The following is a 15041-nucleotide window of genomic DNA, read 5'->3' as shown; positions in this document are numbered from 1 at the left end:
GAGGATTTGATTTCCTGTTACGTCCATGTCAGGGACGCTAGTGGTCAAATATGTCCCAGACCACCTCGGCAAGTGATTGGAGCAACTGGGTCACCATGTTTGTGGCTGTTTTAACTTAAACGCCATCCACTTCAGATCCAATCATCTGTCATGCACTTTAAAACTAAGATTTAGCCGGGTTTAAGTTAAAAAAAACAAAAAAACTCCATTCTGTGACCTAAATTTTGCAGCAACACTTTCGTGTGTACAGGACCTCAATTCATCTTCATTTTAATAGTTAATGATGAAATAAAAGTCTGACAATAAAAAAAAACCCCAAAAGATTAAATTGTCCATCTGACCTGGAACACCTTCATTTTCCGGTGTCTTTCATTTGAATGTTCATCACGTGTTCATTAAACTCACCCACAAATATACAGAGAATATAAAATTAAAAAAAAAAAAAAAAAAAAAAAACACCACAGCAAACCGGTGCTAAATTCAGGCACTTAAAGGATCCTTACTTTATTTTGTGTGGTAATACAAAAGCATACAGAATTATAGAGGATATTTGAGAAGATCCCTTTCATTTAATTCCATTAGATCGTACACATAAATGACTAATAAGTACATACAAGCCTTCTCCTGTAGCAAATTCCACGAGTACCCTGGCCCTCCACCGATAGCATGCATGGTCTCTTTGCTGTAAACAGATCTCAACACTTCTTCATACCTGTAGGCTTCTCTGCAGGTAGAAAAAGGACAGAATCGTATGCCATGAAACAAAAGGCAATGTAACTTCACACATAGATCAGACTACAAGAACACGTACAATCATTTGACATTGAAACAGGACTTCTTCACACGAAAGCGTGAGTGTTGTCCTTCCAATGGATTGCATGTTGTAAGACAGTTTCCACCTTTTACACTGAGTCATCTGGGGCCAAAGTTACCCTGCTGTCATCTGCATGTATGAAACAGTACAAGACGCCCAAACGGGCTTATTAGATAGAAAACAATTATGATGTGACAAACTGAATTATGTATTATATTGCAGGAGCAATTTAAAGGGGAAAGAATTCCCCCGAAATTCAAAAAGATAAACATTTTCTCACTTATCCAGAGAAGGACCAGTTTGTTTTTGTTTTTTTCCCCCAACAGAAATTAAAACTGTTGTCTTCTAGTGTTTGATTCCTCATGATCATCTCCAGCATTAAAGGCTGGTATCTCTGATGTCTCAAAACCTAAACTGGAGAGCACCGAGAGTGCTCACCCACACCAAGGTGAACTTTCAGCCCCTGACACTTTCATGCTCAGGCATGAAATAAAGCTACATGCAGCGATGAGTGGGCCCTTGCACCCCCCAGCATATTAGCTAAGGAAGGTGTAGAGAGAGGGTGGGATTTTGGTTATGATGTAAATATGACTTCCTGCATCCATGAGGTGGTGCTCTCACTTAATTTGTAGATTTCTTCAGATCGGGACTCTCAACCGTGTGAATCTGTGGGAACGTTCTGATCGTGTCCTGTTTCTCCAGATTTGTGTCCTTTGGCGACATTGTCAGAACTGGTCACCTCGCCATGGTAAAACAATTAAACGAAAACCCAGTATTCTCAGTAAACCACCGCCAATTTCTTAAAGCATTTCTAACCAAACCTGATATGGATCTGGTCGACCAACCAGGGGGACAGCATTAAAATATAAGAAAAACCCCGAAGCAAACATGACATTTCCTGTCGCCACCAGGTGTTGCTACAACTAATCTGCCACGAGATTTTACACTTTCTTCCTTGGCCCATGCTACACCCCTCCACCACGTGTGGTGGAATTCGGCCTCATAGTTCCTGCGTGGTCCTGCTGACTTCCTTGGTGGAGCTAATAAAGGAGCCATTTACAACCTGTAAGTGAGAAAATGTTTCTTTTGTATTAATTTAGATGAACAGACCCTTGAGCACGTGAAACAAGCCTGGCATTTCTGAGCCCACTTGTTAAGTCTGAAGCAACATTTAATCATACCGATCATGTAAATCTTGTACAGGCTTCTCACTACAACCTTACACCTTTGAGTCGCACCTGGAACACTTGTGCAGAACACGCCGAGAGGAATGCTAAGTATCAGTAAAGATCAACAGCTCTAGATAAAGACTTTTTGCTTGTTAAAGTGTGGATTTTAAGATCCACAATTTTTGATCTCATCATCAAAATTTGGCTTCTCAGTCAACCCAAGAACCCCCCCCCCCCCCAAAAGCAATGGTCTACCTACAGGCCTACTGACTGTGCAAAATAGTTGATAAATGGCAAACTATTCCCAAGCATCTATTAGCAACATAAACGGAAGACTAGTTTCATCCTGTAAGCACAAAATAGACTGTTGCATAAACATGAAATTAATTAAAAATAAAAGTTTTGTGAAGGACTCAAGAGTGAATTCTTCATTTCGAGTCTCTTGGGGCCAAATTCAGCTGGCTCACGTATGACGGATGCAGGAACTGAAATAAAGCCTCTCTTTCCTCCTCCTCCTCAACAAAAAGAAAAAAAAATGGAGTGAGGATGAAAGGAGAATTCAAATTCATAAGACATTCAGTCAGTCTACTCTACCAGTGTGTACTCCAAACACACGTAGGAATGAAGAGATGGAAGTGGGACACCTGCACGAGTGCAAAGACTGCCAACAGCCACAAGGATTGGCTATCGTTTTTCCCCGCACTCGACGTAGGAGACAATACCGGGATGTGACTCTGGCCAGATCTTGGCCAGAAGGAGAGAAAGAGATGAGGTTTCCTTGGTGCAATAAGGGAAACTTGGCCCCAGTCAAAATCTTCATATTCACCATGACTACCACTGCCATCTTCTAAGATGTCATCAAACATAACAGAAGCCAACCACCCCCCACCCCCCCGCCAATCTGTTTGTCATGTTGATGTTAAGTACATCCAACCTGGCAGCAGTAGACTAATTACCTCTCAGTGTGAAGCAGCCAGTTATTTGTCATTTAGAGAACACTCCCACCGACCAAAATGTTACTGGGTGAAGCCCGCCACCAATCAGATTGCACTGGGTTAATATGGACTGCTGCCTAAAATGTCATCCGGAATAGATGCACAAACAGGCTCCCCAACCAAAAATAGATTGTCTCATTAAAGTGTAGTCCTTCAACCTATTAAATAACACAGACCATAGCCAGATCTTCCAGTCCAAGCACTCCGGTGTTTTCATTTAGTAAATGCAGCCACCACGGCCCACATGAGTTCATTGGTGTTGGGCTTTGTGCTCTCCTTCTCCGGTTCCAGCTCCAGCAGCGTGTGGACTCTCTTCATGCCCAGGTCGTACTGGTCGTCCTGGAGCGGGGCGAAGGCATTCTCAAGGACGTCGGATGAGTGGGCCAGGAGGATCAGGGCCAGGACTCGCTTGTCCATGCGGTGGGGATCGTTGACCCACTTCTCCAACACAGAGTCCTGGACCTTCTTGACAAGGCGCTGCAAGGAACAATATGGATGTATGCGTTTACACGGGGAAACTAGTTTAAATCATTGACAAACATTATTTGGGGTTCCTGCAGGTTTCAGCAGGCTACATCTGAGACATTATTAAGAGCTTTTTGACCACCGTGTAGGCAAAAAGGTAACACATACTACTTTAAGCTTGGTTGCTTAGTGCAAAATTGCAAGCTGTGTGTGTGGGGTTGTCTGATAAAACGGGAGGAACCAAACCGGCAGCCTCTCTCCTCTTCATAGAAATACAACAAACCACTGCTGTCCCAGGATCCCTATTATCATTTCCAGTTTTGTCAAAAGACACAGAGCAGTGTCACTTCATCAGGGCTGCTTGCTGACTTGCAGACAAGGTGCCTCCGGGACTCTTACGCTCATAAAATGTGTCTTTGTGTGCCGACAGAGCATAAAAGTGATGAGCATGCAGGAGAGTTTTTATGTGTTCATGATCGTATAAATCCCTCCTCCGTCAAGCAGTGTCTGACAATTAGAGCTGTCTCAGCATCATTTCTGGTAACTCTTCATAAACTACATCACTTCGTCTCCCAGTAATTTACCTGTTTGATTGTACTGTTGGTGAGCGGATGTGTGGTCATGTCGAAAAGCAGGAAGTTCTGTTTCTCTGTGGTGAGAACGCCTTTCTCAACCAGGTTCTTTGCCAGACGCTCTCGGACATTTCTCAGCTGGTAGTGCAGCTTCAAGGGATTCCAGGTCTCTCCTACAGGAGGACGGGGGTTGAGATAGAGAGTTAAAATCACATCGTATCACTTTGGCTTGTGTTAGGTATAATGAATGAACGCAGTTTGTTTTATTGGACAATTTTATAATAGTTGTTAGTCAGGCTTTTAATGTCACTTTAATGTTTCTTTTGAGTATTTATTTATTGTGTTGCAGTTTTTTTTTTTAACTTATTGTTGTCTCTTTCCCATTTAATGTCTTTTTGTCACCTGTTCTCCTGCCTTGTGCTACTGTGGCATTCGAATTTGCCCAGGGGGGATCAATAAATTTTATTTGTCATTTCTATGAATCTGAAGAAAATATTCATGACTGTTCTCTGAAACGTCCGCTTATACAGGAAAAACAGACCAAACACCTGTCAAATTGTAGTATATCTCATTAGAATAAATGAGAACCCATGTGGTTTATTTCAACATAAGAATGTATTATATCACTATAACCAAAAAAGCATTTTCAGTCATTTATAACTGAACCAGCCACTAATATTCATGTATCTGAATTTCAAAAATTTTCTTTTATCAAAAAACAAAACAACAACAACAAAAAAAACGTTGCAGGCCGGTATTCAAATTCCGACTTTTCCAGGTTTTTCATGACAGCGTGCAATGTTTTTTTTGTTTTTTTTTATCGGAACAATTCATTTCTAAAGTTCGATGATGACAGGAACAGCACATCTATGAACATGGAAACATATCAACAGGTGATGCAAGACTCTCACCACTCAGCAGCTCTATCCAGCACTGGACCGTCTCCGGAGGCTGGGTGTCTTTAATGTGCTTCAAGGCCTCATCCAGCAGCACATCTCCTGTCGGTGCATCGGACTTGCAGATTACCTGAACAAACAAAAGGAAACATTTGATCTCTGACTCTTTTCAGATTGCCTGGTGTTGGTCAACACCCTGGATAAACAGGAATATCAACGCATTCTTTGACATGTACATAGAGTAAATCAAACAACAATGAAGCACAGAGCCTCTTAATTACAGGGTGTGGGGATACATTAGAACATGAACTGTTTTTTGTTGTTTTTGATTTCTTCATCTGGTGACAATCTTTCTCACCTTCCTGGAGAGGAGGCTTTTCCTCCTTACACCGCAGGCCTCCAGCTGTAGCCGCCCCCTGAGGGCCAGTTCGACCAGCATGCACCCACGGAGGCCCGAGGAAATGCAGTCGTTCCAGAAAGACGTGTAACCCTGCGAGCAGACAAACCAGCAAAGGTGTAGCTCCTGTTAGCTTGCCACGCTGACGTGTTGCTGGGTCGCTCTGCAATATGAGCTGAGGCACTTCCAGGCCCAGAAGGAGTCGTATACTGGCAAGTTGTCAAGAAAACTGTCAAGGTAACGAAGGCTACGTAGCGAAGCAAATTGGTGAATTTTTGTAGAGTAACTGGTTTCGCAGGATTCAGCTTATCATTTTCATTTACACGCAAATCTACAACAGCTACGAACAGTCATCAATTTTTTTTTAAAGAAGCGGTGTTATTGTGTTTTTCGTTGTTACTTGCTAACAATACCAACTTTGGTTTATATGAACAATCCCCGAGTCAGGAAAATTGACAGTAACGAGGCTATGGTCAAAATAACACGAGGGAAGGGGATGAAAGTTGGCTTTGTTGACTTTTGCAAACGCGACTGTTGACGTATCAAGGGGAAGTAGCTCGAGACTAACTGAGACGCTAACCCGGTTATGGGATTACAACAGCCCACCTCTCGATCTTTGAGGCCCAACAGCAACACTTCCTCCATCAATGTGAGTCTGGTTTCCTTCGAGTCCCCCTTCTCGTCGTCGTCCTCCTCCCCGCGGCGCGCCTCGTCCTCATCGGCGTCCGACTCCTTCTCCTTGTCGGCGGCAGCAGCGCTGCGGATGGCCTCAGTCCTCCGCTGGACGAGGCCCGAGGTTCTGTGCGCTAGAGAAGTCATATCTAGTACCGTAAAACGGTTTAATCCAGAGAAAGCGCCTACCTCGACCGGTCAGAAGACCACCCAGCATATAATCAGAATGTTATGGGTGAAAATGGTAAAATGGCTGACCGATCGAGTAAAGACAGACGTTAATTTTAAGCTGGACTCGGGACTCCTGCTTAGACTCAGCCCACTTCCTGATCCAACATGGTGGCAGTGAAGCGACGTTCTTCTTTTTCCTCTCTGATATTTCAAACCGTTTGCATCCATAACATTGCTATACCGCCATCTAGTGAAATTAAGGATGTTTTTCAGCCCTTTTCCTGTTTCTGCCACACAGTTCCCGGATATCAGGGCTGCCCAGACTTCTGCCGTTGGCGGCCAAAAACCAAACACACCAACTGTTTATGTACCGCAGTTATTATCTCATGTTTTATTCCGTATTTCTCTCTCAACGAAATGACGTCTGATCAAATTGTGAAAAAATGTTTAAACGTTTACATATTTAACGATCATTTCTACCTTAAAAACACATTACTGGCAGACATTTTTATTTTGTAGATGTTTTAATCTATTATTGTTATTATTCTTATTCTTATTCTTATTCTTATTCTTATTCTTATTCTTATTCTTATTATTATTATTATTAGTAGTAGTAGTCGTAGTAGTAGTAGTAGTAAGGTTCTACTAGACCTACTCTTTGTGTAATGTTCCTTGAGATGCCTATATAAATAATGATAGATTGATTATTATTATTATTATTATTATTATTATTATTACATTTTGGTTGAGCCTTCAATTTTTGTTGTTTGAAATTATTTACATGAAAGACTGAATGAAATCAAAGTTTAAATCGATTAAGAATTGCTGAGATTCAAGTTAAGACACTGTACTTCAAGCTTTCAGCACAAGGTGGCAGGATTGGTGTAAAAGTGCTGCTGCTGTAAGGTCCTTCGAGGATGTTGTGTTGTTGGTGGTGGGTTATGGAGGACACATTGCAGCCACTGACTTAAAATTGACACTGCTGACAACAGATTTTAAAGGTTAAATTAATAGAACCACTAGTACATTCATGTTGCTATTCACATGAAATTTAAAGGATTTTATAACCCAGAATATTGAGGCTTTATACTGCTCACTTGAGCTTTAGTGCCTCAGGAAGTAGAGGAGCCACTTCATCTTTGGCAGAAGTCCACTCTTGATGATGACATAGTAAATAAACTGTCCCCCACTTGCCCTGACTCCCCTCACTTCTCCTCCATGTAGCCCTCGTTTCACCTTATCCAGGTTGCTTTGTGCTGGGGCTTGACTGGACCAAATGGTTGGAAGAATGACATATAACTTTAAGATCTTTGTGACAGATATTTTGATTTACAGCCAGAAAGACACTTGATATGAATGATACAGGCTGCACAACACCCGGGCCCTGTAGCTATTTTCACTGCATGTAATCGTTTCCTGTTTTTGAAATCACACATACGCTGTTTCGGTTCATATGTGCCGTTTTGGTCTGTTTTATGGAAATGATATAACACCTATTTGTGTCGCGGACGAGTGCAACTTTTATGTGTTTCACATCCAAGTATTAAAGTACGTACTGAGTGCCCACTGCAGTGACAGTGCAGTATTTCTAGCAGGTTACAGTCGTGGCCAGTACTATTGTCTCGCATAGCTTTAAAGAGTGTAGACGTAATTATTCTGCAGGTGGTTCTTTTCTACTGAAATAATCCAAAAGACAAGTAAACAAGCAGCAACATATCACATAGTTTGTGACCCCCTAATTCCCAGAGTTAATATATTCTTTCATAATTAGGGGTATTTTGCCTTTGAAATGAGTCTCACAGAGACTCAAGAAGACAACAGAGTTTTTCATACTTGCCCTAATATGATGGTGTACCATAACTTTTTATTTCTCATGCTTTTATTGTAGTAATCACTCATGTGATTTTGTCTCCGCCTTTATTCTTATTCAGCTCTAAGGATGTCTGCTGCTGTTGTAAGCAGTGGGTCTGTGTGTGAGGACTGAGGCGTCCCTCGCTAGGGAGGCGTAGCTGCCCTTCTATGGTCAGCTGCGTCAGGTATCAGGAGCTTTAGTCTGCACAGCTGTGAAACATTTCCAGGCAGAAACACAGACATAGACAGTGGCAACTTGGAATTTGTTATTTTCTCTCCCGTATATCAGGTTTTCACATTAATATCTCCATGAGATTTACTGCTATATCATTTAATCATTCAGTCAAGTTTTATTGTGTGTAGACAAGGTGGAGCTACATTAATTATTTGACTTTTTATTTGATAAAATCATGTGTTCACTTCATGTAGCTTGCAATCTGCAAAAAAAACCTATTCACTCAAATCTTCCACGGTACTTGCATAAATGCTACATAGTCGGATTCAACCGCTGGTGAATAAACAATTTCATTTCTCTTCCCTGAATGTGGCGCGTGAATAAACTTCATATGAACTGGTTGTCTAATCTGTGTTCATTTTAGATGAATTCTGCCCTCAAGTAGCAAACATTGTCTTTTTTTCCGACATTTAGGAGCCCCCAAGTTTCATCCTAAAAATTCCTCAGAGAGATGATTCCCCAGACGTTTGGAAACCCTGTGTAAACAATCATCTGCACCGCCAAGACGGTCGACCAGCTCTCTGACCATCTAGGTAACATATTTGCACTCAGTCCAAGTATTAGATTTAACAAAGATCTGAGTCTTGCTTCATGTCGGTACAGATATCAGCACAAGAGAGGATTTTATTGTTACATTAATGCTGCATTTACAAGCAAAATTGTCTGTTCAACCATGTTGTTGCAATGACTTATTAAAATTAGACAAAATAACAAACACTTGGCATATAAATTTAATCTCAAACACTGAAAAACCTCTATCACTTTGCATTGATCCTGACATATCAGCTCATCATCTGCTACCCCACTGACACCATTAATAAAACTTTGAATCCCATGAAGCCAACCAGAGATGGATGGTTTCAAATGGCTTGAAAAGAAAAAAAAAAACATCTGTATTTTTCACTTCGTACATTTCTGCTCACTGATCCTGGAGTTCTGGTCTTGAAAAGAAGTTTAAATCACTCCCCAGAGCTTTAAAGGAGGCCACACTCAGGCCCATATTGGAGCCATTTCCTGTCTCAGGAGTGGGCAAAGGGCTGACCCATAGTGCCCCCGCTATATAAATGCACAAGAACAGTGTCTCTCTCTCACACACACACACACACACACACACACACACACACACGCACACACACACACACACACACACACACACACACACACTTTCTTTTAAGACAACACCCCCAAAGAGAGAACTTGGGGATTCACTTACCATTTCACAGCAGCAAGTGAATGACAAAATCTCTCAATTGCTAAATATGCTGCATCACTCAAGAGTAATGGTTGAGAAAATATAATTATGTTTAATCGTGTCTGATATTCAGAAGCTCAATTGAATACTGAATGACGGAGAAAAAGCAGGAGCACAATTTTGCGATCAAAAATAAAGATCCTTCCAATTTTCTCACACATTGTTGCAATAATAAGAAACGAGAAAGGAAAGGAGTCACAGCTGTTAGGAAATAATTGGAGAATAAAAGGTTACATCTGCAAATTTTGCTGCGTGTGATCAATCTGTGCTGAGATGGTGTGAAACAGAAGCTGGTTACAAGGACACAAGAGCACTGGTGGGCTAAATAAGACCCGGCCAACTGAGAATACTGCACAAGGAATACAGTGAAAGAGGGAAAAAAAAAAGAGTTGAAAATGCAAAATGATATTGGTCTCTGTTCTGTCTCTGAACAATTAAAGGATGTTGACAGTGACATGAATCATAAACATAACTATGAGGCAATACATCCATGGTGTATCACGCAGTTGAACAGAAAGTAATTTTACTCTTCAGCAGAGACAAGAGTGAGTGTATCAGGAACACAGATCAGTGAGAGGACTGAGGAAGTTTTATTCACTCGAATGTGGGTGAATGAAGTTGTTGTCTGAGAATCAGATTAGATATTGAAACTGAAAGGAAACTCGCAGCTTTCTGGAAAAAATTTGATTCAAAACTACTGGACAGTCAGAGAGCGCGGACCTCCATTAAACTACAATCTACTGTTAGGTCCTGTTTAAAGCTGCGAGCAGCGGTGTTCGGGCCCGTGCACACACAAACACGTTGCAGAGTGTGGCTGTTGCAAAGAGCAAGAGGGAGGTGAACCCGGACAATATCTGAAATTTGTATAAAGGAGCAGACTAATGCATGGCCGTCACTCCCTGTGTCCACTGGGCAGTGCGAGAGAGCACTTTACATAGTACTTGCAGCGCATTTTCATTTGACTGAAATTGATGTGAATCAAATGATGTTTATCAAGTCAACCTTACTTCCTGTTCTATGGCTTCAGCTAGTCGATGTCTTCAGGCCGGGACACTCAACAAATGTGTGAAGTTTGGAAAAAGATCAGACCATGTGGAGTCCAGATACGACAGTTTCCTTCTCTGCAGTATCAAAATCGACCACCTCGCCACGATAACAACATTTAACAAAAACTCCCAGCCTTCACACTAACCCTTCACCAAGTGTAATTTCCTGTTGTGACTAGGTGGCTCTGTGGCCCATACCCTCCACCAAGTTTGGTGAAAATTTTGTTTAACTGCTGACAGACAAACAGACCAACAAACATGACTTCCTTGGTAATAAAAACTCTTTCATCAGTTAAAGTCTACATTAGATGTATTAATATTGTAGGTTAATTGAATATATTATTTCATTTTCATTGTAACAGTAAAATAAAATGACTTCTCTGGGGATTATACCATGTCTAGGAACACTTATTGTGTTTTGCACAACGGTCTTTTATTTGAAGCGAATAATGAAAAAGTTCTTTTAGTCTCTAAATTCGTGTTATCCTCCCTTTCCTCTGTTCTCCCTGCTAGATTTCTGCAGGAAGCCTTAAACAATGGGACCACTCCAGAGGTCGTGGAACCCAGCTGTAAGAAACTCCACACACATGTCACCGTGTTTATAAATGCAAGTACACACACGCATTTAAACACTATTCTAGCTAACCCATCACTCATAGTGTTTTACAGCTAGCCACAAAGCTGCAAAACAATGACCTGATGATACACTGACACATAATGCTGGTTCAGGAGCAGTTAAGGGTTTAGAAAGCACCAGATAAGCAGGTCTTCCTCACCTTCCTCAGCCACAGCTGCTCTTGACAGTTGACCGACATTTTTAAGTGACTTATGTTCAGCACCAGAAATTCTGAACAGCTGATGAAGCTGCAGCACTCCTGACCCCACGCTTATTTGTTTTATTTGTGCGGCAGAATGAATTGAGTTGTCAAGGCAGCATTTGCTCAGTTTAAAGTTGTAAAATATCATAGTGTCTCAAGTGATGTAAATACCCTGGTTCGCTGCCAGTGAGTGGGTGCTGGCGGATAATCCTGACCAGATGACTGCTGAGGCTGATCGCTGGTTCTGGGCAGAGGCCAACTCATATTCACCCCAAAACATGTGACTCGAGGTTGACAAAGTCGAACATGATGAGGGAGCATGGAGACCTTATGATCTTAATCATCATCTGATTACTCAAGGGGAGGCTGAGTACAGACGGGTCAAATGCACACGGCACCAACATGCACACGCGCACACAAGGTATTCCCACTGAGTATCACAGTACACACCTGAGGAGATATGATCCCCCTCCAAACCGGCCCCTCTGAATTCATGTTCACCACTGGAAACCTGCCAACCTGACCAAAACTAAACCTGTGGGAAATTACATTTACTTTCACAGATGCGCATTTACCAATAAACTGCCAGCCAGGTGAAAAAAAAACTAAAGTACATCTTGCTTTTCAAGTAATCACAAACTGGTGTCTTGAGCTGACAAGTAAGTTTTTTTCCCCTCCTTCATTCCTTTTTTGTGACTCCAGAATGCAATAAAGCCAGCCATGTACATTTATCCTGAAGCCAAGGGCAGCTCAAAGCTAACATCAGGAAAACTGTCCAAAAGGTCATTTCGAAGCGCTCAAGTTCATCATCCGGCACAATGCACGTGCTCCTTATTTAAACATATGCTCAGTAATGCACAAACACTTCAATTTGAGCTTAAACAAACTAAATATGAGCCTTCTGCTTCAGTGCTTGTTAATATTAGCACCAAGCATAACCAGTCAACTCATTTAGTTGGGTCAACTAGCAGCTAGCTTGATTGCACATTCTGGAGTCACAAACAAGTGGTGCACATTAGAAAAATGTCTTTGTGCAATCAAGACACCTATTTGTGAGAACTCAAAAGAAAAATACACTTTTTGGGCAAAGTATCACTTTAATGCTGCTGTAATGTTCCTGACATGGCGATGTTATGGATACTTTGCTCATGGTGACAGCCAATAGTTAAACAAATCTCAATGCTGTTACTCAGAGCCTCCGGGTAGGACTGACAGGCTGTATTACTAAAATAAAATACTAAAAGTCAGAGGAATAGCCCATCGAATTTAAACAGTTGCTATCGAATTACACTGAAACCACGAGAGAAAACACAGCAAAAAGCATATGATGTAGCAGTTTCTTAAGAGAAACCACTTTATTTAACATTCAGATGTCTTTAATAGGCATTTTAAAACAAACAGCGGAAATAAATGCTAATATTTAAAGTAAGTAGATTAATGACAAGGAAATTGTATTTTTAATTTAAAATATTTTTGACAGTTAAAGGTCAGATGGACAAAACTGTGTCCGATTTCGACGTAATTATTCCTTATTTTGTTGGGAGGACCTCCATACAAAGCTGTGATTAATGTGGGGTTTAGCTTGCACGTTGAACTGTAAAGACCCTGAAACCAACTGCTCAAATGAAATTCATCCATCATTTATTGATACATTTTTTTTCCAGCAATTACCCTTTCAATATGCCTAAAACTATGTAACAATGCAGAGCCACTATATTTTGCAGGTCTTCTTGAGAAATACAGAACTATACTAAAGATTAACCTTCATCTCCAATTCTTGATGAGTTTTAATAAGTGGCGGGAGGACTCGAGCTACTGTCCCCATCTCGGTAGACTCCAAGTGTTCAAAGGTCAGTTTTTAAGAGAACCGCTGTGCATCCAACTCAACTTAGAACATCTTGTCCGTCACTTCCTGTTTCCATGTCAGCTGTCACGTCAGGAAATTATTGTAGAGTAAGCTATCCTCAAAAAACGACTGTGTGACATACCAAGAATGTGATGTCACATACCGGAAACAACTGTGCGTGAGTGTGAACATGTGTACCTACATGCCTGTTGCTGTTCATGCAAGGGTGTATATTTGCTCAGACAGTCATTTGCACATGATTCTTCACGGTGTCAAACCTTCTACGCTGTAACGTTTTCACTTAAAACTGCCTGCAGGTAGAGGCTGCTTCTTTAAACACGCCATTTTCATCAGGGCTGAGATGAAAGACTCACGCATTCCCATCATTGTCCGCCAGGCAGTCACACACAACACAATGACTTCCACTTTCTGACTCAGCTCTCTCAAAAAGCTGTTTAGTCTTGTTGAAGGACACTAGTAACTGTGTCTGAAATCACCCCTTTGTTCTCTCATTCACTGAATAGACGCTCAGTAAATTACTCGAGGAAAAAAAAAAATCATGTTCTGGACCCCTTTGTTGACCCTCAGTTAGTCACAACCCCCGTTTTCCCCAATAACATTTATATCAGTTTTGATTGAGGGTGCACCTTTTTACAAATGTTTCAGAACTAGAAAATGTCTGAATGTCTTTTTTGGGGGTTATTCTTTTGAAAAATGTGTAATTATTTCTGTGAAAAAAAAAAATCCTATAATCCTACATCTTATTTACAATCATATATAAATATATGTGTGTGTGTGTGTGTGTGTGTGTGTGTGTGTGTGTGTGTGTGTGTGTATCTCAATCAGATTCAGAATTCCTTTATCAATCCCTTGTGGGAAATTGTTGATTTTTTTTCAGAAAGAAAAATCTGTAAAACATAGTACATTAAAGCTAAGAGCATAGACCACACAATTGATTTTTGTTTCAGTGTGGAATGTTTCTGACTCTAAAAATGTTTCAAATTGACAGTAGCCCAATTTATTTTACCTTGAGGACATGTATGCGTTCATTTTTTTTGCATGGAAATATTAAATAGATGCATATAAAACAGATGATATAAAGCATATTACATGCTAATTCTTGTGGGGTCAAATATTTTAATTGATATGCTTGACTATGTTCACCAGACAGGAAGGTTTCACTGCTGTAGCAGAGGCCAGAGGTGCCCCGTGTGTCTGTGGGAGACAGTTGTAATTGAAGCTCTGACTCAGTGTTGACTGAGTCAAAGGGTCGAGACCCTCTGTTGGCTCTTAGTAGAAAAAAAGTGAAGCTGCAGGTCAGTGAGACAGAGAGGGAGATGGATCCTGGGAAGGAGGAGACCTCTAATTGATGCCTGTGTGTCAGATTGTTGTTTTCGCCTGCCTGAGGGAGATTAGAGGTAGACTTTGATGATAGTGGGCTAATTTATACTCACATGCAGACATTTATCTGTGTCAAGTTGCTTTGAAAGCATTTGTTGAGTTATTTTTTGTGTGCATGTCATCTTAGAATGAAAAAAGGAAGTAAAGCTTGAGTGTAAAGGGTGGTGTATGATGACCTTTGACTATCTTAGGCAGCGCAAGACTTAATATAGTGGAAATAAAGCACAGATCCACTTATCACATTGGTTTCCATCTTCTTTTTATGAGGCATTTCCTGTTTCTTGATGATGAGCCAAACATTTGGTATTTATAACAATAACTAAATGAAAGACCACAGCGTTTACACAAGGACAACAAGGACTGGTTCACCGTTCATTTGGTCCTCTCAGTCTGGTTAATGTTCGAGCTAAAAACAATGTCAAATACTGTTCTCATCAAGGA

The 15041-nt window shown here is 41.0% G+C and overlaps 2 protein-coding genes across 3 annotated transcripts in view; one reads left to right on the top strand and one right to left on the bottom strand.

Annotated features, from left to right (window-relative positions):
- Positions 1–475: 475 nt before the first annotated feature.
- On the bottom strand, positions 476–6342 carry LOC147243841 (Golgi phosphoprotein 3-like). Its single transcript, XM_086186680.1, has 5 exons — positions 5915–6342; positions 5270–5401; positions 4927–5041; positions 4028–4188; positions 476–3455 (listed from the first exon to the last, which is right to left on the bottom strand). Exons 1-5 carry the CDS (start codon positions 6125–6127, stop codon positions 3192–3194), a joined length of 885 nt encoding a protein of 294 aa, XP_086042806.1. The 5' UTR covers positions 6128–6342; the 3' UTR covers positions 476–3191.
- itga1 (integrin, alpha 1) overlaps positions 5384–15041 on the top strand; it is a 68213-nt gene continuing 58555 nt past the window's right edge. Inside the window, exons 1-3 of one of the 2 annotated variants that reach the window (XM_086186678.1) lie at positions 5384–5545; positions 8652–8770; positions 11049–11104. The gene's annotated coding sequence lies outside the window, so the exon portion shown is untranslated. The remainder of the gene's footprint in view (positions 5546–8651; positions 8771–11048; positions 11105–15041) is intronic. The other variant, XM_086186679.1, reaches the window with a different exon arrangement.

Source organism: Aulostomus chinensis, chromosome 19, assembly GCF_037954235.1.
Source record: "Aulostomus chinensis isolate RoL2024-O1b breed Wild chromosome 19, RoL_Achi_v1.0, whole genome shotgun sequence".
Classification (NCBI taxonomy): domain Eukaryota; kingdom Metazoa; phylum Chordata; class Actinopteri; order Syngnathiformes; family Aulostomidae; genus Aulostomus; species Aulostomus chinensis.
This window is presented reverse-complemented; position numbering and strand designations above follow the sequence as displayed.